Source organism: Triturus cristatus, chromosome 11 (assembly GCF_964204655.1).
Source record: "Triturus cristatus chromosome 11, aTriCri1.1, whole genome shotgun sequence".
NCBI classification, from domain to species: Eukaryota; Metazoa; Chordata; class Amphibia; order Caudata; family Salamandridae; genus Triturus; species Triturus cristatus.
Genome location: NC_140594.1, coordinates 145,885,673 through 145,909,779, shown reverse-complemented (window position 1 = coordinate 145,909,779; position 24,107 = coordinate 145,885,673). Strand labels below are relative to the sequence as shown.

General features: G+C 45.1%; 1 protein-coding gene across 1 annotated transcript in view; it reads left to right on the top strand.

Moving 5' to 3' along the window:
• Nucleotides 1–24,107, top strand: part of DNAH10 (dynein axonemal heavy chain 10) — a 1,995,301-nt gene that overhangs the window by 285,730 nt on the left and 1,685,464 nt on the right. The window contains exon 7 of the mRNA XM_085636177.1: nt 17,143–17,300. Within this exon, the coding sequence (XP_085492303.1) occupies nt 17,143–17,300 (158 nt within the window). The remainder of the gene's footprint in view (nt 1–17,142; nt 17,301–24,107) is intronic.

Below are 24,107 nucleotides of genomic sequence, written 5' to 3'. Positions count from 1 at the left end.
CTTCAGTGGAATGCTGACGCAGGGGTAGATTCAAAAGGTGAGGAATCTACAGGTAGATACTGTATCCACTAGAAAAAGCGTTACCAAAGGTAAGTAACTTGTTTTTCAACATATTTGCCACATTAGTATTTTGGTGGTCAAAAAGATTATGATAAAAGTTCACAATCAACATATCAATATTGCCCAATTCTGACAAAAATAACAATTGAAACCAGGGAGAAGAACCCAGTACCTTCACTTAAGCCTTGTTGCATTTAATTAAGCTAGCCAATCCACCCGTCGCCCTCCCCAGAACAGTGGGAACAGCGGGGTTACAGTACGAAAGAAAACCATTTACAAACAAAATCCTCCAGTGACTAAGTTTCCTGCAAACAAATCAAGTCAAAGTTGATAACAAATCCGAAACAATCCTCATTTCTTAATTTTGAACAAATCCCAACAATATTCCAAGATAGTATGGAAAGAGAATACCCAGAATCAGCTTTATCAGGAAGGGGAACCACATTTAGACCTTGATCCCCTAAATCAGATAAGTCACCTACCCTTACCGTGGGAGGAGTGGGGGCTGTTTTGTGATGTGGATTTGAAATAACTACAGACCTGTGGGTGTCAATCATTCTTTTGAAGAGAATTTAGCACAGAGAAACAATTGGTAAATTCCAATGAAGGGGGCTGTGTCAGGGCCACGAAACGGGGACGTGCCTCCTAATTAGTGAATTGCCTTAAATGCGACCCCTGCAAGGGTCTATAAAAATAGCCTAAAGGCAAAGCTCTAATTCGGGAGGGGGAGTTTACCAGGTGGTTTAAAGCTGAAAGTAAGTTCCTCACCACTCACTATCATATGAGAGATCATTCACCTAGCGTGCAATAGCCCTCAACCAGGGCATAGATTTATGTATCTGATAGAGACATCTAGCAGCAGAGTTCTTAACTTTGAATTCTCTCCAGGCGTCAGACTGGATCTGGACATTTTTCAGCTGTACCTCTGCTCGCCGGGGGATGGCTCTGTGATGACGTAGACTTCGATCATGACGTCAGTGGAGCCATAGAAGTCCCCTCCGGTGCGTGGACGACAGTTTCTTTTTTTCCACGCTGCAACGCGGATCCAGAGAAGCGCTTTCTCAGGCTGTTTTTGACCTACTTCGGCATTTTGTTTTGTCATTAGGAACAGTGTGCCCTTTTTTTCTCCATGTCTTCACTCTTTAAGTCTTGTGAGTCCTGTAGTCGGCAAATGTTGGTTACAGACCCACATATGATTTGTATGTGGTGTTTGGGTGAACACCGCAACACTGAGGATTGCAGCTCCCGCCAAAGAGCGCCGTATGAAGTTGCTGGCAGCATATATGTCATGATCTCCGTTCGCGGTGTCGGTCTAGAAGTTGGAGCCGGTCCAGAGGAAATGATTCTCCAGAGATGTCAAAAGGTAGGAAGCGGTTTAACTTGCAGCATGCCCTACTTTCACCACGTGGACACTCCCTCTCCCAAAGCACCTCCTGCTCGACGGTTGAGGAGACCTTTTGCGACTCCATACCGCATCTCTCTGTCTTTCCAGGAGCCAGGGCGTTGATGTCTCAGATGAGGGAGTATTGTAATTTTTTACACCTCCTCTTTGGGACACAATCTCCTTCTGGAGCACCTTCGAGCCCCAAAGAAGTGAGTGGGGCGCTGTCAGGGGGTTCGACCTCAGTGACGGTTGGGCCATTGGAGTCATTGGGTCGGCGCCGATCGGTGTAGGTCGGCTCCACTTCGTTGCAAGTATACAGTCCTTCAGGATCTCCACCTACAGTGGCTGTTTTTGATGAGCCGACTCCGGCACGGACGTGGACGGCACCTGTTGAAGTCATCTCTTCACTTCCTACCGACATCGAGGCGTAACCTTCTCAGTGTGGTATGGCGCCGAATGAGGAGTCAACAGTGCAGACTGAGGGGAATGTGGTGTTGGTTCCGTTTCAGGAAGAAACTTCTGAAAGTCACCTTGTGTCGGCTGAGACAGGGCTTTTTCAGCACATTTTTTATACTATTGCTTCTCAGGAGGAGGAGGGATGGATATCTGCTCTTTGAGAGACTAGTGGGCTGGATTCTCCACCAGCTTTGGGGTTACTTTCGCCCCCTATTCTTGCTACTGATGCAAATTCCTCCTTAGCAGCTGTGCTGAGGAAAGAGGCTACAGTTTTGGACTTGTCGCTACCTATGGTGTAGAAGTCTACCGGCCCTCTGATTGAGGTCCCTTACCAAGGTCAGACAGGGGAAGAGCCTGTTCTTCCATACAGTGAGGCCCTATTCGATATTTTTTTAGGTACTTGGGCCAAGCCTGAACAGGGGTCTCCGTGGATCAGGATATCGCTCGCAGACATTTGCCTGCACCTGATGACCCAGTTTACCTCCATAGACATCCTTCCACTCGTAGCCTAGTGGTTCAGGCTGCAACTTCTTCACATGATGTGGATTCTGCGCCTAAGACTCCAGTGAATAAGGATTCTAGGAGTCAAGATGCATGTGGTAAACACATCTTTGCTTCTGCCAGCTCTGCCTTGTGATCCACCAACACATCCTGTGTGCTGGAGCGTTTTTCCCTAGCTTTGTGGGTTTCTTTGCAGAATATGTTGCAATCTCTTCTGGATAACCTCTGTTCTGAGGTTGGTGGCTTGATGAGGGATATGGTCAACAGGCAGCTGAGCTTTTAATTAGGTGTAACATGGACACTATAGAATCTGTATGTCGGGCAATGGCATCTGCAGTGGCACTACGGCATTGTTTGTGGTTAGCAGCTTCAGGTTTTTCGGAGGCTGTACAGTTGACTTTGGTCAACATGCAATTTGATGGTGCCCATCTCTTTAGGGCTTAGGCTGATGCAGCGTTAAGACGCCTCCATGATAGGCGAAGGTTTACAGAGTCATAATTCCTCATTCTCTGTTTATATGCTGTTTGGCCTATTCTATGATGGTATAGGTGATGCAAGCTCTTTCTTTATCAAGGGTTAAGCCTTGCTAGGGCATCGTCATGTCCACTTTTGGTGCACCAGATGGTGTTTCTGTGAGGAGCAGATGTTTTAGTTTCAATACCATTTTTATTGGGGATGACTAAAGGATGGTTGTGCCCCTTTTTAGGTCTCGCTCTCGAGACCTATTGTCGCCGAGATGCCTCTGAAGGGAGACAGACTGGGGCACGCGCAGTGTTGTGATTGCTGTCTGTGAACGCGCTTAACATGAACAGCATTTGCGCGTAACAAGCGGGACTCCAACTGCCCTATCCCAAAGCAGCACAACCTGCAATTAAACTAAATGGGTACCAAAGACATTAATTCACACACGAATACCTAGGTCGCGCTGCAGCTTCCATTTGTGAGTGACTATACAGAATTTCGGGCGCGCCGCTCTCACCTGACAGGTAAAAGGCCGCTACATCAGCCAACGCCTTTGCTGTCTCTTCAGGGGGCTCCTCCGCGCTACTAGCGCCACTCATTGTCCCGATTGAAGCCCAGCTTTACTCCGAGATTCACTCGCCAGGATTTCTGGTCAAAAACGGGTAAAAGAGGGGTGAAGATATTGCAGCGCTTCAGAAGCCCAGTCTCTTCTCCATCCTGTTTTCAGCGGCCGGGGGAGAAGGCGGAGGGAGGGACGGTTTCCGGCGAGGATTGTCGTCACGGCCTAGACCGGAGACGGGTGCACAATCACTCAGTTCTCCAGTACCAGTCGTTTTGTCAGTCTGATAACGTACAGAGTAAAAATTAGAGCCAACCCGCAAAACTACTTTTCGAGCTGACGGGAAAGAATTAGATAGACCCAAATTAACAATAAACATTTTGACAACAGTATCAATAATAATAATAACCAGTGTGCGAGCAGACTTTGGTCTGTGAACACGCTTCCCACGAGCAGATTGTGGTCTGTGAACGTGCTTCACATGAACAGCTTTTGCGCGTTCATTCTATTGTAGTGCTCCTCTCCGGAAGACCTGCTGAGTTAATTATAGGTCCTTTCCGGAGATGTGCTATTATTTAGCAGTGTGGGGCGCTTGTCGGCATGCTGTCACAATGACTGTCTTTGTTCTGCTCGGGAGCAGGCGTCTTACTGGCGCCACGGGTCCATTAGGCTTAAAAGCTGCACAGCAGGAGAGAACAAGCATTGGCATAGCCAATAGGTCTCGCCTTTGGGACCTTATAAGTGTTTAGCCATGCAACAGTTGCATAACTAAATACTTATAAGGTCCCAAAAGCGAGACCTATTGACTATGCCAAGTGGCCGTGCGGCTGCGAAAGTGAAAATGATCAAACATCAAAGCGGCCGTGCGGCCGCGAAAGTGAAGTAATTGCGGTCAAGCGTAGCTCTAGGCGGGCCTGGTAGCACTTTTTGGAGCCCTCTCAAAAAGTCTGGCCAGACCAGCGCATGCCCTGGGTCAGGCGAGACCTAAAAAGAAAGGACAGACTACTAGAGTGGTCAACTTGAGACAGAACTCCTGCTGCTGCTGCACTGTGCATCTCTCTTGTGAGGAAGGCCAGGATTTCTCTCGCAATCCAGAACGACGAGCATTAACCAGGAATTTTACCGAGGCCCCCCTTACCCTCGCTCCCTAATTTTCATTTACCCACCAGAAACAGAAAATAACCCAGGCCGGTCGGCCAGACCCTGTTGTCCCAGCACGCAGTGTCTTTCCCGGGAAGAGCTTCCTCTAAGTACATTCAGTTTTGGACAGTTATGTGCCATCCATCCTTTGGATGGCTGGCTCATGCTGACTGTTGCGTCACCGGCATAGAGCACAGCATACGGCACAGCACGAGGGTCAAAACACCTAACCAAAGGTGATGGTGAATATAGAACGTCTTTTAGGGCACCTTTTCAAGTCCACAGTTCGCCTCTGGTGTAAATAAATGTGAAATGTCTAAATGCATGAGTATAGCAACGAAAACAAACTTTACAAAAAAAGACAGGAAACGGGCCGTTTACCTGTGAAAGGAGCGGTCTCCGGTGAATCAGCCGCCCGGCCCATCCTCCCAGGAACTATAAGGAAGAGATAAATGAATCCAAGCCCTCGGTGTGACCGATTCAGGCCCGTTCCTGCAGTCTGGCACCTCTCGCCTTGCGTGAGCCCGCCTAGAATGCACAGGAGTGCTGTGCGCTAGCTCCCAGAAGCCGGAGGAGGGTTCACTGGGTGCAAGGCGCTATCTGGTCTTCCCTTAAGGCGAGCCAGCAGCAGGGTGCGGTGCAGCTGGGAGAAGTACAGTGCCACCAGGCCCCTGGTACAGTGACGAAGAGAGGAAAAACTTCATAGATTCCGCCCTGGAGGGGAGGGGGGTGGGGAGCCTGGGAGTTTGTACAGAGTGCGATTTACTGGTACAGTCTGCCGGCCTGTGTCTGCACTGCCAGGTTCTGCATTCATCGTCTGCGCCTGGCAGCACTCCGTAACAAGCATTTGCAATGCAATAGGTCTCGCAGTTACGTGAGTTTAAGCAATTGGCATTGTAAATTACAATGCCTTTTACATAGGTTTTTAAAAAGAAAACATAAATAAAAGGCATTGTTATTTGCAATGCCAATAGCTCAAACTCGCGTCCATGCGAGACCTATTGCATTGTAAATGCTTGTTAGGTCGAGCATTCGAGCCCTCGTGTATACTTTAGTATATACTTATTTGTGACTGTACTTTGTGGGCTCTGAAGATCAGCCCTAGGACGTGTCTGCTTCCGCTTAGGGACTTTTGTTTTCTGTTCAACTGCCTGTATTTAACTGTCTTGATAGAAAACATCCAGCAGAGGTCAGTAAAATACCAGAATTGCTTTATGCTGAGAGACTTTCTTTTTTTTTCTGCCAACTGCCTCTATTTATCTTTCTTGTTTGAAAACGACCAGCAGAGGTCAGTAAAATACCAGAATCACTTTAGCATTCTCTAGCTTCCAGTCCATAGAAATTGTCTTCCACGAGCACCCGTAGACAATATTTTTTTTTCAAATCTTGTGTTTTTGGTGATATGACCACGAAGGCCCTAATTTTATATTAAAAACAGAGCTTTGGACTTTACCATTTCCCGCTGAAAGGCAATATTTCTCTCCATGTGTTCCCATACCTGGCATGTCACTCAGTTTGGTGCTTACTTTCCCTCTATGTTAAAGAACAGTAGATGTTTCAGCACCAAGGCTAATGTGCTGCATAGCTAAATACATATAAGGTCCCAACGGCGAGACCAATTGCATTGCAAATGCTTGTTCCTTTTACCTCTGAAGATGAGTTTTATGCTCAAGAGGTTTATTGAAAAAGAAGTGTCTTCCGGTTCGGAAGATTATCTGTTCACATGCTTCGTTGAAGCAGTTCTGTATGCTGAATTTGCATGGTTTTTGTGTTTCAGTAATTCTTATAGAGACATATTGTTATGCCAGTTATGAGACCTGGTACATAGGGTGTATATCTGTTTTTACATATACTCTGATTTTCCTTGTCAGTATAATCGGCGTAATCCTTTTTCGCTACTTAAGCGGAGTGCGTGTTCATTGTGGGTGCTTCACTTTATTGAAGCGTTGTGCTGGTAAGCTCACACTATCTGTTTCCTCCTTTATAGGATGGTATATGTAATTCCTGTGTTCAGTTTTGGAACATGGTGGTTATGTGAACTCTGTGCCTAAAGTTATCTAAGACGCAGTGTCTGGAAAGACTTTACCTTCAGACTGTTTTCAGCCGTGCCTTACATAGTAGGAGAATCTTAGGCTTTCTTAAAAGCTCTTCTTAATTTTCCTGCAATGTTCTTAGCATTATTCTGTCTGGAGATTAGATGTTGCTTTCTCGTTGAAGATGTTTTTTCTGTCTCTAGTATGCATGTGTTATTATCTGTACTATTCAGTCCTTGAGAGATCATTTTGCGACCATATGGTCTGTTGCTTCTTGAAAGAGCAAGTGTGGTCGCAGGTGCTTGCTGCTGGCAAAGATTCATTGTATGTTTTCTTTTAGATGGTATCGACTTTTTAAGATACTTTTGTCGGACAGCATTGTCTTTATGCAAGTCATCTACGGTGTTTTATTGATCGTATGGTGTTGTGGGCCTGTTTTTTTCAGTTCCGTTTATCTATTGTGCATACAGGGTATACATACGTGTGTGCATATGTGTTACACATGCTTGGATATAGTTTGTCTATATATATATATAATATAAAAAAAATATTTAAAAAAAAAAGGAAAGATTTTACTTTGGATGCGATTGCTTCCCTTTTCACCGTTAATTTCAGTGTTTAATACCTGATACATATATCTTTACATATATACATATTTGTGTGTGTGGGTATGTGTTGGCAATTTGGCTCGACATGTATGCATGAAGCGAGGTTATATAGTTCTGTAAATGTTATCAATATCTTTAGCAGATTCAAATCTATTTGAATGTCAACTTTACGTCTTTACTATCATTATGTAAACCTTTGGATAGTCATTTTATCTAAACTATATTTTTTGTTCCAGGAATGGACAATTGTTCACCTTTCTTGGTAAATGTTTTGAGTCTCCAGACTTTGCAATGATGGTTTATTCATCTTGGTTTTAATGGGAATAAGTTCTGGAAGTACTTCTTTCTGGACTTACTGGGACAGGTCTACTTCAAATATTTCTTTATTCCTGTAGAGAATGCCGTTGCATGGCATTCCTTTTGTCTTTGGCCCTTCTGGTCTAGGAGGTTTCCGTCCCTTTGGGGGTTATTTACTAATGTCTGACTGTTGTCAGATGTTTTTGTTCAGGGTTTTATCCTGTTCCCCTTGAGGCTCGGTTCTTTTGTGCCTGCTGGGTTGTTTATTATTTATTTTGTCCGTGGTTATTGCCACGGTTTTCATTAAGAGCCCAGGCTCATTTTTCTTCTATTCCTATATTTGGTCTGTTGTTGGTTATGACCGATTGGTTCTCTGTGAGTGCTTTTGTGAGATTAATTCACAAACCCCCCTCCGGGTGGGTATAGCTATGGTATTTTATTCAAATTTAAAAAATCTGCGGCTAGATGTCTCAATCAGATGAACAAGTTACTTACCTTTGGTAACTTATTACCTGGTAGAGACACAGTCTAGCCCCAGATTCATTAATGGCCAACTTATCCTCTCTACTCTGCGAATGACCTACGGGGTAAGGGCCATACTCTTTTTCAGAACTGGTTTTATATACCGGTGACCACTGTCTCAAGTAATGTAGGGACTCAACAGACCACTTGGTCTTGCCACATAGGTATTGTTTAGATGTTGCCATACCATCCATTTCCAATAGGTAGAGTGGGGGTGTTTTCTCTCCTACATTGGATTAAACACCAGTGAAGAGTGTTCATTCATTTGGTTCTTTATTTGAAAATCTTTGTCTAGTATCATCATACCGTTAATTGCCACTGTCACTATCTAATGTAATGGTGTGATTCAACAAACAGCTTGGTGTTTTTTTCTATAGGTGTTGTTTTAGTATTACTATGCCATTAATTACCATTGGGGAATGACCTGTAGAGTGTAAGTTTTCCTTTGCATGCTGGTTATACACCATGGTGCAGGGGTTCACGTAGCACTGTGCTTCGTTGATTCTTTTGGGGTTTTCTTTTAAATTCCATGTCTGATTTTAACATACCATTTGATGTTTCTTCTTTATCAATGTTTTAAAGATTTTTGATCTTTTTGCCACCATGTTTCCACAACCAGTTTCTATAGTGGCTCCTCGTTTTGGCGCAGAAAGTTTCACAGAAGAAACTGGCATCTCTGCACCTGAGGGGCCTTATATGGCTCCACTGACGTCATGATCGGAGTCAACGTCATCACTGAGCCGTATGGCACCATCCCCCGGCATGCAGAGGTACTGCTGAAAAATTTCCGGATCTAGCCTGGGGAGAATTCAAAGTTAAGGAATCTGCGGCTAGACTGTGTCTACTAGATAATACGTTACCAAAGGTAAGTAACTTGTTCTTTAAGTCAACGTCAGTTTCTTCTTCCCCGCTGCTAGGATGGGAACATTATCAATAATAATCATATAAGGTGTTGATTCCGGTGGTAAGTAGAGATGTGTCCGATATGGGGATTCTTGCTTTGGTCTAGCCTCAGCTGTATTTGTCGATTCTCCTGCCCCTTGAGGGGGGTAGCTTATCCATCTGGTAGTCCACTGACTGTTCTCCCTGTATTAGTAATTATGTTGTTCTAGCTTCCCAAAGAAAGGGGAGTAGATGTCAACACAGAGGGGGATTCCGAACTGGACACCAGACTGACTGGGCGGGGAAACGACCGGGCGCAGAGGTTATCTGTGGTGCTACAGCTAGCTGAATATACCTCACGTCTGCTTTTTCCTGATGGTACTGCGGACCCTGACCACAAAAGTCTACAGCTTCCTTCCATATTGCTTTGATTTTTGCCATTAGGTCCTCTGTAAGGGATCTCACCAATGATTCTAATCTGGTGAATAAATCATCATTCCAAATTTTGGAGCGTATTTAGTTGAGCCACCATACTGGAGGAAATACATTCTTTTTTCCCTCTGCTGAGACAATCTGTTAGACCTGGTGCCATTGGCGTGAGTCTCCCTTCCATTTTTCACTGATTGCCTTTTAAGGAACTTTCATCATCCTGCAGGGGCTTGAACTTGTGCTTGCCTCCTGCTGAAGTATCAGGGCTACAAGACTTCACCACAAGCTCCCCTCTGAATTTCCTTGCTGGGAATTCTGTCTGCCGAAGCCTGTGTGTCGCTGGGAGCTGGAAGCACCACTCAACAAGGAGAAGTGATTTGCTGTCGCAGCTGTGCCGTCGCATCGCCGGAGAAGCGTGTCGCCGCCGCAGAGGCCGCCGCCGCATCACCAGGGAAGCGTGTCTTCGCTGCACTTGCTTGCCATCGTATCACCGGAGAAGCGTGTCGCCACCGCAAGGGTCGCCACCGCAAGGGTCGCCGTCGCATCACCGGAGAAGCGTGTCGTTGGGCCTGTCACGGCTCAGAAGTTGTCGAGTCGCCGCACGGTCGTCGGGCGTGTACACATCGTCTTCACGTCGTTGCATCACATAAAGGGTGCCATCTTATCGCATTGCACTGGATTGTCGCATCGCATCAAGGTGCCATCTTGCCGCATCGTAACCGGAACGCAGTACGAGAATCAACGCATCACCTCCTCTCCGGTAAGGAACAAGACGCATCCCCTACTCTGCGCAAGCATTGAGGAGCGACGCATCGCCTCCCCGAAGCAAGGAATCGACGCATCACCCTCCCTGCGAACCTTTTGTTTGTTTTGCGTTACGCATCCATGTGAGAAACCTGTTGCATTTATCATCAACTTGAACTAAGTTACTTCTACCATCTTTAAGTCTATTTTGAGTACAGTATTGTGGATTTTTGTCGTTTGTGGTATTGTGTTAAGTCTATATAAAGAATATTTATTTTTATACAACCTTTGTAGTGTCCATTTGTAGTGTTTTCACTGTATTACTGTATGTGTTCACACATGCTTTACACACTGCCTCTGAGATAAGCCTGTCTGCTCATGCCAAGCTACCAAGGAGGTGAGCAGGGGTTATCCAGGAGTGTAATCCCCTTTCCCTGACTATAAGCAAGGGTCCCTATTTGGACAAAGGTGTATACCATTGCCAACCAGAGACCCCCAGTTCTAACACAATCCATCAGAGTTCTCTGTTATCTTTGATTGGCACTGTTGCTTCCTCCTAGTTAAAGTCTGCTTCCTACGTCTACTTTTTTTATGGCGGTGGTGAATCTGAATGCAAAGCAAAGTATGCACTGACTTTTGGGGAGTTTAAATTAACCACTGTCCCCTCGCATATATTTCCCTGCTGGTCACTCCCATTCTCCTAGGTATCATCAGTTACTCCGATATCCGTAAGTATGACCTAACTCAAAGCTCTATCATCCGTTTCGGTTGCTGGCCACAAGTTCACCTGCCAAAGCTGATGCAATCTGCCTGCGCCAACAGCAGCGGGGCGGAGGCTAATGACAATGAGTGCTGCCCGACTGCATCTATTTTTAGGTCTCGCCTACGCAGCGTGCATGCGCTGCATAGGAAAAAGACCTTTAGCCATCGATTCCCTTTGTCAGGCAAAAACGTGCACGCGTTGCATTGTTTTGAATGGCAACGCGTGCAGGTTTGGCGATTCCCTTGCGGGAGCGAGCGGCGCCATCTGGTAGCAATTATCGCGCTCGCTCCCGCAAGGGAAACAGGCGCAGGCCCCCTCCTCTCTCCCCTCCCCCTGCTGCCTCCTCCTCGTTCAGCTCGTGGCTCGCGCTTGTTATTTACCGAGCTCGGTGTGTATTCCGTGCAGTTCGTTGTCTGCCGTCCAGAACCCCTGACAGCTCAGTATGTGGAACCCCCCCAGCGCCCCTTTGACATCTGAAAGCGGTGCTTCAGACGCTGTTTGTAAACGGGAAAGGCCGCGGCTTAATCTGAATTATAGCACCAAACGCCTCAGATCTTATGTATTAGAAACATTCCGAGCCGTCTTGCTTTGGCCAGATTTCTTCACGCCTGTTCGTTGTTTTCAGAACACGAGCTCTTCATGCGGGATCTTTCCTACCGTGACGTCATTGCTGTCTGCTTCAGTTTACGTATTTGGTATTTTTTCGGGTTCCCATTGCTTTGTGTCACCCCACAGACCGCTTCCGCTGTTTACGCTAGAATTATATTCATTTGAGGGGGTTGAGCGTGGTGGTGGTGTTGGGGAGCATGTATGTTCCGAGAGGTACCAATCAATAACTTCGGCAGAGGAACCAAGTTAATAAAAACAATAGGTGTCTTTAATCTGATTGAAGGCGTGAATAAAAGTTGTAACGAACTATTGAGAGAAGGGGAAAAAAACAGCTGCAAACAGTGCAGCGCTCTCTTTCACCCTCTCTCTTTCTCACTCACTCTCTTTCTCTCCTAATACCTCTCTCTCTTTCTTCCGTTCCCTATTTCTCTGTCTCTCTTTCGATCTTTCTCTTTCTGTCTCTCTCTGATTTATGTGTGCACTAACCAGCTACAGTTCCGGTAAATAAAATGCACCAAACAGTCTGGTTGGGGTAGTGGAGGAGTGGGGGTGTTGTTGGTTACAGCCCCCATTCTTAGCAGTCACTGAACACTCACAGCCATGCCGGGGCTTTCATTCTGGGATATTGTGGGGCGCGAGATCTGCTTTGGGGTGAGGCTATTTTGAGATCTCTGTTGTGACTTGCTTTCATCTGCAGCAGTCCTGGTGTTTGCCCTTTGACCTCTATATCTCCCCATCACCCTTTCCGCTGGTGTAGATGGTAAAGTTGACTGCCCTCGATAGTTGGATAGCCTGTGACTGGCTGGAACGACCCCGCCCCGCCCCAGCAGGCCCCCCTACTAAAAGAAGAAGTTGTCTCTCCCATCTTTAACTCACACCCACACTCACAGCTCAACATCACCTCTCCAATCTTGAAGCGCGCGTATGGTGTGCGGTAGAAAAGCACACGTGATGATCTGTAGTGCACAATCATATCTAATCTGCAGTATTAAGGTGCACTCTGTCAAGAGTGCACACCCTGTTGTGCATCAAAACACGAACACACCAATGTGCAACACACACACACCGAAGTGCAACAGGAAGGTGCACTGTGTCAAAGTGCTCACTGTGCATTAGGACACACAGTCCCCAATGTCAAGAGTGCACACTTTGTTGTGCAACAGAACACGGACACACCAATGTGCAACACACACACCGAACTGCGGTCCGAAAGTACACTGTGTCAAAAGTGCACACTGTTGTGCATTAGAACACACACTCACCAGTGGACAACATGCACACAACAACGTGAAGTAGAAAGTGCACCCAATGAAGAGTGTACAATAAAATGTGCATCAGAAATAGCTCACACCAATGTGCTCCCTGTGAAGAATGCGCACTAAGGGGCATAACTGAAAAAGCATAGCACACGCCAGCTTGCACACGGTATCGAGCAGCAGAAAGCACCACTGTGGTGTGTAGTACAAACAAGCTGTAGGGTGAAAAATTGTGGTGTTTGCTGACTCACTGACTGTAAAGTGCATTTGAGGCAACATATGTTGTGCAATACAAACCCATAATCCTGGAAGATTTACTAACATTTTGTCTGGGTTTCGAGTCACAAAAGTTAACTAACCAGCACAAAATGTTTATTTGGATCTAATTTCCAGTACAAGTAAAGCTTTGCGACGGAAAGTACAAATCCCAAATAAACGTTTTGCACCTGTTTGTGTACCCCTAAAGTGAAGGAAAGGTTGTGCTAAAGCCATGGACGTCAATTCGCTGAAATGCTTGGGCTAGTGGAAGTGACATCACACACCCTTTGACATCCACATTCTCTCACACACACTTACTTACACATACATAGAAATTCACACACTCTCTCACACATAAACACACTAACGCAAGCATGCATACAACATACATTTTTAAAAGCATTTTTTACTTACCTCATCTGCCATGGACTGGCATATTCCATCTTACTGTACTTCCTATTTATTACAATATTAGTAAATAATATATTTTATTTATTCACAATTAGTGTAATTAAAAAGTGACAGAAAATAAAGAGAGTAGAGCTCAGCTGCCCCTGTGTTCCTGACACTGAATTTGACACATCTGAGGCCAGGGGTCACAAAGGCAGTGCTAGAGGTAGCAAAGGGCAAGACAGGGGTCGCAGCTACGACCCCTGGAGCTCCCTAAATGATGTCCATGGCTAGAGCTGGGCTGAATTGATTTGCCTCAAGGGTCACTATGGATGGTACATGGACATTCCCCTAAACCGACCCATGGCTTTAGACACACAGTCCTATCTACTAACTTTTGTAGATCGGGCTATGCCTAAAAATTAACGCCTCTTTGAGGTTGGGCTAACAAGGAGAAATGCTTTAATTTCTGCAAACTTTTCTGACTCTGACTGCACAGCACATATCCAAAGTGGGAAAAGTTTTGAAGTTTATCGAGGTATAGCATTTTATACTGGAAGGGTACCATTCAAGTAGAAAACTCTGCTAGACATGCAAGGGTATGACCTCATGGTCACAGGTCTAAATCCCGGCAAATTCACTTAGCTTTTCATCCTTTCTGAGGTTGAGAAAATTAGTACTATTGAGTTGGGTAACTAATAGACGTTTGTTATTCAGCGCCAAGATGCCCCTTTGCGGGTGAAAGTACTCTTTACAAATACACGTTATGTTATTTTACTATGATGAACTGCCCCAACCTAACAATAAAAACTATAACAAAAAAGCATTAGAACAGGCAGGGAAAAATTGATAGCATTGCATAAACTAAAAATCTAGAACACATTTTTGGTGTTAATTCTGGTTTTTATTAGGGTACTTCAGTTGTATATAATGTTTTCTAGGTTATATATAAGGTGACAAAAATGGTTATAACACTTTTTTATTATAACCTATAACTTTTAAACATGCTGCGCAACACTCACAATGCTCAACATCACATATTAAAAACGTTAACAAAGCCAATAGCTCTGTCTACACACTTAAAAGGCCCCAAAGGCGAGACCTATTGGCTATGCCAATGCTTGTTTTTCTTTGACACAGTCAATCTCTGAGTTGAGCCCCCATAATTTATGTTAAATAGTTCGTAATATAGATGGGGTGTTTATTGACGCTGATGGGGTGGCCTTTGCGCAGCCTAATCCCTGTGTTTTCTGTTTCCCTTTCCCCATAGCTAGTGTGTACGAGGATTTGTCAGAACTTTCAAAAACACATCTCCAATGTCACAATCCTTTAGGGTTTACTACTATGTTTCCACAGTAGCCCGGGCAGGCGCATACGGGCCCGCTCTTGGCCCAGTCTTTGCCCGGTCACGCGCCAGGTCGCGTGCCCCGCACTGCGGGACTGGCCTTGAAAATTTAAAGCGACCTTTTCCCCAATGCGCTACAGGTGTGGGAGGTGGGTGAACCAGCGGCTCCAGCGCGATGCAGAGATGAGTGAGGTCCTTAACAGCAGAACGCCGAACCGTCCTTGATTGTGAGTCTCCTCCATGAAAGTTCACTGGGCATGTAATGCTTATTGTGATAGGAAGGACAGATTACAAAGACAAATCAAGGCAACATTCCTATGGAAATTAGGGATGCATGTTATTTTTGTATGCAAGTATAATGTTGCATAAACCAAGTTTATTTTGTAATGCGAAACATGCGTAATTCTTGTTTTTCTTATGCTGAATGCGTAATTTCCTCTTGCGGGAGACTAGGTTCAAACAGAAAATGTCTTGAGGGAACAAATAAGGTAGATGTGTGATGCTTCGGCATATGCTGTGCTAACATTTGTGACCTTGTGACTTTAGAAACTGTATGGACAACAACACCTGCCTTTTGTTTGCTAGGCCATACCATGCATACAGTGTTCATGCAGATGACCACCTGTGCTTAACATGCATAACACTCATAATTCTCACAATAATTAAGCATGTTACTTGCAGAAAGAAATCCTGAATTTAGCCTTCATCTAATGGCAAAATCCCAACGGTCAATAGCCCTCAGGATCATATCCCAAACAATAAATAGTTTGTTGCCAAAAGGCAAGAGAACCTATGGCTCATCCAACTCCAGACCTCAGATATGTCCTGATTGCTAGAACTTGCAGAGTCCCTACCTGGAGATTTGCCCAGACATTGTTGAGGCACTGCTGCTTTGTGGCAGATCTAGAACGCACGACTGAATGGCCCAAAGGTCTTCTGCGAAACTGGTTTGGTAAGCTGGCATTAATTATCCGGACCACTTCTCAACTCTCTTGCTTGCACCACTAGTGAATATTGGATTGAGACTATTTTTCTGTGCAGTGTTTAGGAATGTTACTGGTGATCCCATGCAGGAAAAGAAAAAGGAAATTACCTCAACCTGTGGAAAACTTCTACTTAGATGACCAGCCCCCTTTAATTGCCACCTCAGGGGAGTTAATCTAATAGACTGAGAAAGGTGTGAAATCATGTGGCGATAAGTTGGGCCTCTTAGGACTGGATCACATAGGAGAGGATTGTATTTTGACTCAGCCCCCCTTAAGTACCTGTCCTGCCTTTCCTCTTTCCTCATATTGCACCATGCTGGCCTGCAGCCACGGGTGGGAATGACCAGTAGTGGACCCTTGAGGCTCCCAAAACGTTTTTGTGGACTGAGTTGCTTCACTAGTCTACCTATATCTGCTATCATTCACATTGCAGGAGCAGCCAAAGAGCGACTCAGCACCATGTGACCTTAGATATGGTTGCGCTCACAACTCCTTTGTGATGGCACGTTGCTGCTAAGTTGCATATGCTGGTAGCGACAGTGAGTGTGAGCATATTGTACTGTCTCCTTGTCCCTTTCTATAATACGGGCTTCCTTATGTCTGTCCCTGAGGACTCAAAAAAGACAGCCTAGTGCACACAGAAAGGGGACCAGTATTTTGACAACCCTCCTGTTGTTGATTCTCGTAGCACCCCCTTCACAAGCACTTTCTTAAATCTGATTCAGCCGTTAAAAGGTGTTTGTGTATAAATCATGATCATGTGTGATGCAAGAAACCCTTTTCCCCTATATTTTCACCAGTGGACTTCTCACCTGCTGACAGTAGGTACAAGGCACATGAGGAAATCATGGCCCTAAGTGGAAAATTACATTTTGAGGCAAGTAGGCTAAATTCACAATAATTTCTCTGTGAGTAGTTGTGACCTACTCCTAGGTACCACTGGTTCACACTTGGCTTACTCCTACATTTCCAGGAACAAAGTACATCTACAGATGTGAATTGGGCTCTAAGGGTACTTCTGATAATCCTTTGTAGAGTTCCAGGAATACTTCTGGGATTATCCATCCTCCAAAGTCCAAATGTATTCCAGCGTAGGAAGATACCCACAGCAGTAGATTGCCGACATTGTCCAGCAAGTCTTTGACAATTGGACCCTAGGTGTTTTAGTGTCAATGAACATGGTCCAAATGTATACTAATGTCTTTATTTATTTGATATGCAAGTGGGTATATATGTATTTGCTTTACCAATCAGTATCTTTTTTATTCAATGCATGTTAATCAAACGTGTGTCCATTTTTGAGTATACTGAGGTAAGTACGCCTAAATTCGCACCACATTGTGGCTTATCTGGCATAATTCAGGCATTTCCTAATCACAGTTAAAAAAAAAAAAACACCTGAGATGGGATTATAAAAATAAATTACCTGTCATTATGTGGTTGATTTATCTTATTTAGGTGAGATTAAATTGGAACTACCAGAGATAAACCTAGATGTTGATGTGCATAAAATTGCTGCCAATCCAGCAATGGTGGAAGTGGTGGAGCAGTGTGTCATGAACTGGCAAATTCAGATTGCCACCGCCGTTGAGGAGCAACTGAAAAAGCAGCCACAGGTATGTCAACGGTCTTGAACATTTCATGATTCATTTAATAGAATATTTTTCGGTGATTTAAAATGCATGAATTCACCAGTAACTCTGATAGGTAGTTTTCTTCCCTTCAACATGTGTGACTAGGATTTTCAATGTCAGAGAGATTGCATGATTTTATAGACTATGAGCCTGAGGGATGTTTTGAAAGTCTTACACCTTCCATGTGTAGTGCAAAAACCCAGCGCAACCCACCCAGGCATAAAGTTTTTTTACGGCACTGGTTTGATTTGTTGTGGCTAGCAGGTAATGTGGAAGAACATGCACAAACAGTCCATTGCAACCATTATTGCTCAGGGTATTCCAGTGTTTTCATCGATATTTCCTGTATGTCATACTGAGAGAAAATTGCCCATTGGTAAACCCAGGTCCAGGTGCAAATTTGACGAAATCCATGATTCAAAATTTGGCACCCACACAACTTTTGCACCAATTTTGGACTTAAAGCGCAGAACTTGGGCTAGACCAACAAAGTAAAATATTCAATATGATCAAGAGATTATACACAGTTCTTTCATTTTACGCATACGCCACACCAAGACATCTGCCTCTTTCTTTGTCTCATCTCCTCGGGTGTCCGAAGCTGTAAAAAAGTACTCTGTATTAACTCTTGATTGATCTTTACTGCAAATATTTGTGTGCAGTGAAACATGATTACTGCACATTTCTCACTCACAGTGAACCTGCTATCCAGAGCCCCTTTAAGGCTTCCCTCATTCTAATTTAATATGTGCATATTTTAGGAAAAAGAGCTTTCAACCGGCAGGATTTATTAGTACTGTTAACTGACGACCTAATCTTTTTATTTACCTCCTCTTTATTGGGATTTCATGAAAAATGTAGATTATCCAGTAGTTGGGTATCTTTCATAGATTCACATGCCTGAATCATTCCCTGTCGCCGAGATGGGGGTCCCACGGTAAAATACAGAAGTAGTGCCATAAGTAATAAATAGGCCAAAAGATGCCAAAGGCTAAATCTTAGTAGCCTATCTACATCCTTATAGGAAAAGGACCAAAAGTCAGCTCCAACCAATCAGCTATCAGCACCCTCTAGAACACTCCCAACAGAAGCAGTTCTCCTCAGATTTCCACCGCACATCGTGTGGGAGGGAGTCTCCCTGAGTGCTACTCAGTTTTCTTTTCTTCAGCTCTTCAAGCAAGCATGTCTGATAAGAAGGGCCTCTTCTGCTCCTGCAGACCTGTGGGAAGAAGAGGTTCCATGTTGATGATCGTCATAAAGATTGTCTTTATTGCCTGTACCCCAAACTTGAGGCTAAAGATTGTAAAATCTGCCGTACCTTTCCCAGTAAGACTCTAAGGGACAGAGAGGCAAGATTACTTTTGTGGCTCAAGTCTAAAGAGCGTTCTTCTTCTTCGGCTGAGGAAGAGGACCGAGCTTCCACATCTAGCAAGAGGGTTAGGTCTCACGAAGACTCCTCAGGTGAGGGAAGAAAACATCTGAACACTTCCTAGGAAAAATCTCTTCACAAAGAGTGGAGTGGAGAGGTGTGGTGCAGCGGCCAGGGCAGCTGACTTCGGAGCACAGGGTTCACTGTTCGATCCCCGGCTCCGGCGCAGCTCAGCTCAGCACCATGTGACTCTGGGCAATAGCTCACTTAATTTCCACGACGGCCCCCAGCGCCTTGAGACCCGTAAGGGTGAGTAGTTTGCGCTTTACAAATACGGATTTACATTTACATTTATTTACATTTTTTAAAGAGAGGAGCTCTAAACACTCCTCTGAACCAGCATAATCTCCGCCTTCTACTCCACTCACAGAGCGTCCAAGATCATCCTCTTCAGAAACTGTGAGTAAAAAGCACAAAAAATCAGTATCGACGACTTTTACCACATCGCCGACAATGTGTTACGTCGACGACGACTATTCCGACGACTATTTTATCACCTATCTCGTCGATGTGAATTTCTATTTCGACGAGACCATCGTCAAAACCCGTCAATAACGCACCGTCGATGAAGAAACCGTCTATGAAGAAGCCGTCGACGAAGCTATCGTCGATGAAGATTCCAGCTGCACCGTCGACGACGATCCCGACGACGACGACACCGTCGACGGGAAAAGCATTGACGACAACACCGTCGACGGCACCATCTATGAACATGCCTGTGATTCTACCACCGTTGACGACAGGACCGTGACAAGAGACATTCCTACCATTCATATTTCTGCACCGTCGACGCCCCAGTCGACGAGTCTATCAGATAAAGATAATTCAAAGGCCTTTTCAGGACTTTAGTAAAACTTCTCCGCTACCACCTTCCCACCTGTTAGAAGTTTTCATGGAGGGTGAGGATTATGATGAGGAAGAGGAGGAAGACCCATACAGAGTGGCTCATAGTCCATCGGAACTTAACGTTAAATGTCAAGACACTGACGAGGATGATTACCAAGAGGAGCTTTACTACCATGGGCAATATATGGCTGCAAGGCATACATACCAGTTTCATCACAGGCAGGAATCTCGTCAGAGGGAAATGTCTCATCTTCCTCCAGCACTTATACAAGACCTACAGGCTATGTTGGCGGATTATCGTCGGAGATTTCCTCCGCAGCAGATTCCGATAGAGAAACCAATTCCACAAGTAGAGGTTCCTGTTCCAGTACCAGAGCCTGCTTGACCTAGTACACCGGCTCCTGCACAAGATCCACTGGACTTCAATACACTTCCTCCTCGGATGAGGAGGTTGAGGAAGGCGAATTGCCTAAACAGGCAGATGCTCCAGATCCATGGGACGATTATATCATCGAGACACCATCTCCGCCTCCGCATTTGCCCTGTGATTCTCCTCCTGAGGACATTGCAGGATTTCATAATTTAATGCAGAGAGTAGCTACAAGGTTTCAGCTCCCAAACAAACAGACTGTTTTTTACATGACTTCAAGGAGGATACTAGGAAGGTCATTCGCTCTATTCCCATCATTGATTGCATCTGGCAGAAGGGCATGAAAATCATGAAGACGCCGGCATCCATAACTGCGGTGCTGCCTCGAATAGAGAAGACATACCGCGCTCCAGAGAACAGTCCATCTTGCCTCATAGATCATCCGAGGCCAGATTCGGTAATCTCTCAGGCTACACAACGGTGTTCTAAAAGCCTTGCAACACCAATTACCACTCCTCCAGACAAGGAGGGACGTCGTATGGATCTTTTGGGGAAAAAATTATCTTCTATGGCTGCAGCTTCAATTAGAGCTGCTAAGGCCTTGGCAATCATTGGCCGTTAGGACTGCCAAATGTGGTCAGATATGACGGGATTTATAGATCTTATCCCAGAGGATCAAAGAGAGGAGGCACAGAAGATCTTGTTAGAAGGCAAGCGAGCTGCCTCCGAAACAATTGACTGCGCATTGGACATCGCCAACACAAGCTTTCGGCAGTTAGCTGGGGCAGCTGTTCTTCGGCGCCAAGGTTGGCTTAATGCGACTACCTTTAGACCAGAAGTTCAGATGAAGATATTGGACATGGCCTATGATGGGGATTCACTGTTAGGGAAACATATAGATGACGCCTTTTTGGCAATCAAAAATGACACAGACACCGCAAAATCTTTAGGTGCTCTACAATATAGACGCATACCTTTCAGAGGAGCCAGAGGGCGAGGATTCTCTACATATCGAGGCGGCTATCAGTCGAATCAGCAGTATTGACAATACCAACCTCTGTACTGATAGTTGTACAACAAATCCTCTTACCGTGAGTCATCGACGGCTGGTTTCTCTTGCCAGGGTGACCAGAAGCGAACACAGCAACAAGGACGTGAGTCTGCCAGAAAGCAATGAGCTTCTCAGGGTGCCAGTCAACCTTACCCCCATACCCGTGGGTGTGAAAGTTTCTGTTTATGCACAGTGGTGGCACGAGATCCCTTCAGACCGCTGGGTGCTGGACATTGTCACCAAGGGTCATACACTAGAGTTTCTCCAGATACCACGACCACCCTGCCCAAGGGCCCCCCTCCCCCTCCCCCTCGTCTTCACTTATTGCGCAAGGAAGCAATAGAAGAAGTATCACCCACGCAGAGAGGAACAGGTTTCTACTCTCGTTTCTTCCTAATCAAAAAGAAGTCAGAAGAATGGCGACCGATTCTGGATCCCCGCAATCTCAACAAATTTCTCAAATACAAACATTCTGGATGGTAACACTTTCCGATATTCTGGGGTGCTTAAACGAAGGGGACTTCATGTCTTCTCTGGAAATGGAAGACTCATACTTTCATATCCCTATCCATCCAAAACATCGAAAATATCTGCAATTCACAGTGGCTGGCACCCACTATCAGTTCAAGGTGCTCCCGTTTGGCCTAAAATCGGCGCCACGGATTTTCACCAAGTGCTTAGCAAAGGTAGCAGCGACTTTACGATCCCGAGGGATCCAAGTTTTCCCATACCTCGACGATTGGCTGCTCAAAGCTCTGTCGAAACAAGAAGCCAAGGTTGCTACAACAATTTGTCTCCGTCTGTTCAATTCACTAGGGCTCACTTTGAACAAGGGCAAATCAAATTTAATTCCAACTCAGAACATTCTATTCCTCAGAGCATCCCTGGACACTGTCCAGTGCAAATCATTCTTGTCTCAAGATCGTCAAGTACGCCTCCAAAAATTAGCAACAACCATTTCAAAAAGAGCGTCAGTTTCTGTTCGAACATTCAAATCGCTCATAGGAATGTGCTCCTCAGCGATCAACTTGATCCCTTTAGCGTGGCTCAAAATGAGACCTCACCAAGAGGAATTCCAGAAACAATGGCAACAGACATTGGTTTCTTTTGAGGATGTTATCCAAATAACCACACGTATAGTGGACGCACTGCGTTGGTGGTCTCAAATAGCAAATCTTGCCCAAGGCCTCTCTTTTCTGCAAGACATCCTGGATTTCGTATTAACGACAGACGCTTCCATGGAAGGATGGAGAGGTCATCTGCAGGATTTACAGATCCAGGGAAGATGGTCTCAGTTACAGAAACAGCAGCACATCAACAGTCTGGAGCTTTAGGCCATTTTCTTGTCTCTGCAGGCTTTCCTTCCAAGGAAAGCAGGTTCCTCAGTGTTGGTCCTTATCGACAATACGACCAGCATGTACTACATAAACAAACAAGGAGGAACAAGGTCCATAACGCTTTCCCAGGAAGCGCAAGAATTGTGGGACTGGACAACGCTTCAAGAAATAACCTTGAAAGCCGAGCATGTCAAGGGTCTACACAATACACTAGCGGACTCGCTAAGCAGATCTAAGCGGATCTCTATCCGGCTGCCACGAGTGGGAGTTAGAACAAACTCAAGTGAACAGGAGCTTTCAGACATGGTGCAAACCAGCTCTAGATCTGTTTGCGTCACAGGAGAAGAAGAAATGCCGATATCACGCCAGCAGTTTCCCTCAACCGGGGTCAAGGGGAAATGCCCTTTCAATGAGATGGTCCGGGATCTTTGCCTACGCTTTCCCCCCCATTCCATTAATCTCCAGAGTGCTCAAGAAATTGAAACTGGAAGGCTGCCGCCTAATTCTGATTTCACCCCGCTGGCCCAGACAGTATTGGTTCCAGGAGATTCTTCTGTTGTCACAAGACAAACCCATTTGCCTGCATCCGACACCGACCATGTTATCATGGAACAGTGGTCAGGTAGTCCATCCAGATCCGCAATCCTTGCACTTACACACATGGTTTCTGAATTCCTAGAGTTCAAGAATCTCAGTATTTCACAGGACTGTCGAGACATACTATCTAAATCTCAAGACATATTGTTTAAAATGGAAATGATTTTGTTGTTGGTGTGAAAACAATAAAGTTCATCCAGTCCAAGCTCCTGCTGAACAAATTTTACCTTACTTACTCAGTGGCCAAGTCTGGACTCACTTTCTCGTCAGTCAAGGTTCACCTGGCTGCATTTTCCAGGTACAGGAAATCTCCGCAGCTTCCTTCTTTCTTTTACGTTCGTCTTCTCTTGTAAAACCAATCATTAAAGGACTTTTTCGCACTTTCCCTCCTGTGCTTTCGCCTCCTCCGGAGTGGGAGCTCAATGTGATTTTAGCACTACCATTTGAACCGATCCATAATATCTCACATGGAAGGTAGCCCTCTTACTGGCTCTCACCTCTGCAAGAAGAGTTAGTGAGATTCAGGCTTTTACGATCAAAGAACCATTCTTGCGTTTTACACAGAACTATGTGATCCTGCGGACGAATCCTAAGTTCATTCCAAAAGTACCCACACAATTTCACTTGAACGAACCAGTGATACTGCAAACTTTCTTCCCGAATCCATCTACTCCAGCTGAGAGGACATTACATTCATTAGATGTAAAACGATGTTTGAAATTTTATCTTCGGAGGACAAAGGATATTGGAAAAACTTATCAACTGTTAATGGCCTATGGTCAGGGGAAACAAGGAACTGCTTGCACAATGGCTACAATAGCCAGATGGGTCGCATCGGCTATTCACTTCTGCCACGAAAAAGCAAACAAACCTCTCAGGGTGAAAGCTAAAGCACACTCCACCAGTACTGTTGCTGCATCTACAGTTTTGTTTGCTGGAGTTACATTGGACAAGATATTCCGTGCTGCAACATGGAAGAATGTTCACACATTCATGAGACACTACTACCTCCAATCTGCACAAAAGGAGGATGCAGCGGTTGGACAAGCTGTGTTACGCCATCTCTTTCAAGAAGGTCAGATTCTTTACTTTTCTTTAACGCTTGTCTATTATCAGTTTTCTTTACTGTTGCATTGATTACAATGTTCATACTCTTATG